At 43.9% G+C, this 4,323-nt stretch overlaps 1 protein-coding gene across 1 annotated transcript; it reads right to left on the bottom strand.

Moving 5' to 3' along the window:
- Positions 1-381: 381 nt before the first annotated feature.
- Positions 382-3,898, bottom strand: LOC113741003 (uncharacterized). The gene is made up of 4 exons (XM_072056080.1): positions 3,336-3,898; positions 2,741-3,221; positions 600-2,407; positions 382-424 (listed from the first exon to the last, which is right to left on the bottom strand). The coding sequence occupies exons 1-4, from the start codon at positions 3,896-3,898 to the stop codon at positions 382-384; spliced, it is 2,895 nt and encodes a 964-aa protein (XP_071912181.1).
- Between the last annotated feature and the right edge of the window lie 425 nt (positions 3,899-4,323).

Here is a 4,323-nt window from a genome sequence, read left to right as displayed (position 1 = left end):
AGTCAAGAACTCGAGCATCTCCTTTTTCTGGCTCTTATTCAAGTGAATACTAATCTGCACCTCCTTAACTTCATCCTCAGTTCCAATGTTAACCTTTTCTGTTTCTTCCAGGTTCGGTTTCGGTTTTTCCTCATATTGTTCAAGATCCTTTGCAAACGAATCGGATACTTCCTCATTATCACTCTCGCTTTGGAGTTCGGATTCACAAACCTCCAAGTCGTGAGTGATATAGAGATTGCCATTATCGAATTCCAGAATTGTGATATCCAAAGGATCAAATAATTTTATTTTTGGCCATCTGAAAGAATTAACGAATGTGGGATAATAAGTAAACAAACACACAACCAACAAATGGACAAGCAATATAAACAAGCGAATAAACTACACAACAATGACAAGAACAACTCGTGCATTTTCATAAAGCCTTTGATTGAAAGCAAATGGAAATGAAAACTTAACAATATTTACATGCGCAGATGCTAGTCAAAAAAGGAAATTGTTTTCATTGGCTATTTACAGATGCAAAGGCATTTTCATGAATTCACATGAATGATAAACCCCTTTCATTTTACCGAAACTCCTTCCGAACGGGCAGGGACTCGGCTGTCCAATTGGGAATTGATCCTTCGGGAATGTCAGGAAATTCAGTTTCGCCTGGAACAATATCTTCAAATGTTGCCCCAACGAACAATTGGGACAAACTATCCTCGATTTCTTCAGTTGAATTACCCTCTGATGTGATTATCTCAGTTGGTCGTGGGAAAGTATAATGCAGTGGTGGAATGTCAAGAACCCTTTGCCTTCCTTCTCTCTCCGCTCTCTTGCGCTCCTTCATCTCCTTGAAATCCTTGGCGGTTGGTCTGAAACCCAAACCGAAGGTATCCCTCTTTTCTACTATCTTCACTGGCTTCAGGATCCCTTGCAGTTCACGCCCCAACCCCTTGTCGAATTTGTATCCTCCACGAATCATTTCTCTGGCCATCATTACACTGGCCTTTGAGAGAGTTTGTTCCTCCGTGGTTATCCAACTTACGGAGACTATATCGGATGTGCTGTGAGGGGACATGGTAACACTTTGACTACCCTCTTCTTTAACTCCAGAGTCGGTGATCACCAGGCAGTCCTCTTCGGCAAAGATAGTGATTAGTTTGTCATTTACCACGAACTTGAGCAATTGATGCAGCGAAGACGGCACAGCCCCCGACTTATGAATCCATGGCCTTCCAAGTAAGATATTGTAAATGCTCGGGAAGTTCATGACTTGGCAAGTTATTTGAAATTGGGCCGGCCCCATCTCGATTACTAAATCTGCTTCTCCTATTGGCTCCCTCTGCGCTCCATCAAACCCTCTAACAATAGTCCCTGAAGGCCTTAGCTTGATGTCTTGCAATCCTAGTTTCTCTAAGGTACTCCAAGGACAGATATTCAGTGCGGATCCATTATCGATTAACACCTTAGGCAACATTTTTCCGTTGCACCTCACTGTTATGTACAACGCCCTATTATGTCCGATGCCCTCCGTCGGCAATTCATCGTCAGAAAAAGCAATTTGCTTGTTGAACAATACGCTCCCAACCACGTTTGAAAAATTATCAACAGAAATGTCCCTCGGAATTTGAGCTCTTGTTAATATGTCAATCAATGCATCCCTATGCACGTCCGAAGAGAAAAGTAGGTCCAACATGGTTATCTGGGCAGGTGATTTGCTTAGCTTTTCCACTATGTTGTATTCACTTCTCTGGAGTCGTTTAAGGAAATCCACGGCTTCTTTCTCGGTGATTGTTGGTTTGATGTGTGGCTCAGAACTATTGGCTTGAATTGGAGTAGTAGTCTCAAATGGATTTACAGTCTTCCCCGATCTGGTAACTACTGACACTTCCTTCTTTGCGGTTGAATTTTCCCCGATCTGTATGCTAGGCTCATCGTAATTCCACGGCACTTGTTGCAGACTTAATACGGGCTCCTGCTTCGGGAATTCAATGACTACTGGTTTCAAAGCTTCATTCTCCGCTGGCGTGAGATCTAAGACAAAAGGCTTGTTATCTTCTTTGAATGGCAACTCTATGACAAACGGTTGGTCCGTGACCCCAAATACCTCAGCTTCCCTTGCCAAAACTTTGACCTGTTCCATATACTCCGTGTTATCCATAATGACCCTGATGGTATTAACATGGTCCGGCAAAGGGTTCCTATTCACGTTCGGCCCTTGTGTCTCTCTCCTTCTGACTATAATTTCCCCAGATTCAACCATATCTTGAATTTTATACTTAAGAGCTTTACAATCCAAAGTTGAGTGTCCAGGTGCCCCCGAATGATAAGTACAGACAGCTTGCGGGTTATACCAGGCGGGCATGCCATATGGATAGGTAGGAGGGGGTACCGTACCAATTTTCCCGGCGGCCTTTAACTGTTCATATAATTGGTCTAAAGGCCTACCTAAATTGGTAAATGTACGGCTAGGGGGTCGGTTGTAAGGTTCAGAAGGTTGAGGTTGGTTGTAAGCAGGTCTATTTGGAGGCGGAAATCTTGGGTTATATGGAAGGCGTGGTCGGTTTTGGGGTGGATTTGGTTGAGAAATTTGAAAAGGGGCTGAAGGTGGGTTAGGATAGCTTGGGCGAGGTCTAGGGTGCTGGATATTAGTGGCATATACAGGGTACGGGTTTGGATAATAAGGGTAATGGGTTTGGTAGATTGGGCTGTGTTGGTATCGAGGTCTGGGTGAAGGATGTTGGTTCCAAACAAAGGTTGCATCCCCCTCCTTCTTTTTGAACGGTGGCTTTTTCACATTGCTTCCTTGACCTTGTAAAGCATCCAACTGAGATTTAAGGGCGGAAACATTGACAATCTTCCCAGCCCTCACAAAGTCATCAAACTCCTCAAGTTTATTTACAATTGTAGCAAATGAACATCCGGTCATACGGAAAATCTCTTCGAAGTACGGCGGATCATGGGCTTTGATGAATGTGCGAATAATTTCATCCTCAGTCATCGGTGGTTCCACCTTCGCAGCTACTTTTCTCCACCTCTTGGCATAGGTCTTGTGGTCCTCAGAAGGCTTCCTTTTCGTTCCTTCCAGAGTAGTCCGGGTGGGAGCCAACTCGCAGTTGTACTCGTACTGTCTCACAAATGCATTAGACAAATCAATCCAGGTTTTCACGTCTTCAAGTTTCAGGTTGGAATACCAGTCAAGCGCATCCCCTTCCAGACTTTCGGGGAACAACCTTAAAGGCAAATTCTCATCGTCCACGGGCTTTCCCAATTTGTTGGCAAATAGTCGGAGATGTGTCTTGGGATTACCCGTCCCATCATATTTGTTAAATTTAGGGGTTTTGAACCCCTCAGACAACTGCACGCTCGGAAAAAGGCACAGGTCATCATAATCCAGGACTCCCTGCTTGTTTAGCCCCTGGCTCTTCCTTATAAATTCATCGAAACGATCTAGACGTTTGAGCAACTTCATATCGATTGGAGCAGAAGATTCACCCATTTCAGGCTTATTTTGGAAAGTGTGCTCCGGTATCACGGGTTCTGCGGTGGTTTGATAGAAAACTGGTGGGTTCAGATGCATGTTTGGGTCACTTTGAGGCTGAAATCCTTGACTATAGGAAGGGTAGAAAGGAGGATTTTGAGTAAAAGCATATTGCGGGTTGAAAGTTCCCTCAAACGTGGTTTGAAATGGAGGAATAACAAATGGTTCGGATTGTGGTTGTGTAACGGGTACAGGTTCAGGTCGCACTCCGCTACTGACGAGCTCGTCAATCAACTTCTTCTGAGCGGCCATTTCTGATGCCATTTCCCCAAATTTAGTGAGCAATTCGGTCAGCTGAACCCCGGGACTTGCAATCTCCGGCTGGGTCGTTGCAACGGTCTTTTCTGATGACTCTTGCTGGGTACTCATGTCTACACGATTCCTTTGGACCTTACTTCGGGATCGCGTTATAATGGGGCTTCGTCGAGAAGCTATGTTTAAAATTTTACCTGAGAATTTGGAAAGGAAGTGCTTTTAGATTTTAGCTCTCGTTTAGCTTTTCACAAAAGTAAAATAAAAAAAAGAAAAAAACAAGAGTTAGTAAATATCCAAACAATTCGGATGCATGTCCTATTGGGGGGCCCTTTTATGCCAAGGGTAGGCCTAGCATGATGCAACCTTCGGGGTAAAATCCCATTTCCAAACCTGTAAGTGAATATGGAAGCGGAATTTCTCATTAAAATACGGATAAACTCAATCCTTCTTTACAATGTCATTGATGGTTCGACTAACCATTCTTACAAAGTCCTCATGTCTAGCTAGTTTGGTATGTTGGGATTCCCTAGAACTCCCGA

Source organism: Coffea arabica, chromosome 6e, assembly GCF_036785885.1.
Source record: "Coffea arabica cultivar ET-39 chromosome 6e, Coffea Arabica ET-39 HiFi, whole genome shotgun sequence".
Lineage (NCBI taxonomy): Eukaryota > Viridiplantae > Streptophyta > Magnoliopsida > Gentianales > Rubiaceae > Coffea > Coffea arabica.
The sequence above is the reverse complement of the archived record's forward strand: the minus strand, read 5'-3'. Positions and strand labels throughout refer to the sequence as shown.

What these genes read in the sequence shown, in the direction of transcription:
- LOC113741003 (XM_072056080.1), bottom strand. Translation starts at nt 3,898, where the DNA reads ATGAGTACCCAGCAAGAGTCATCAGAAAAGACCGTTGCAACGACCCAG. An exon ending in AGCGTGCAGTTGTCTGAGGG is followed by an intron (nt 3,222 to 3,335) that starts GTTCAAAACCCC and finishes TTTGCCTTTAAG; the next exon opens with GTTGTTCCCCGAAAGTCTGG. An exon ending in ATTCCCAATTGGACAGCCGA is followed by an intron (nt 425 to 599) that starts GTCCCTGCCCGT and finishes TTTCAATCAAAG; the next exon opens with GCTTTATGAAAATGCACGAG.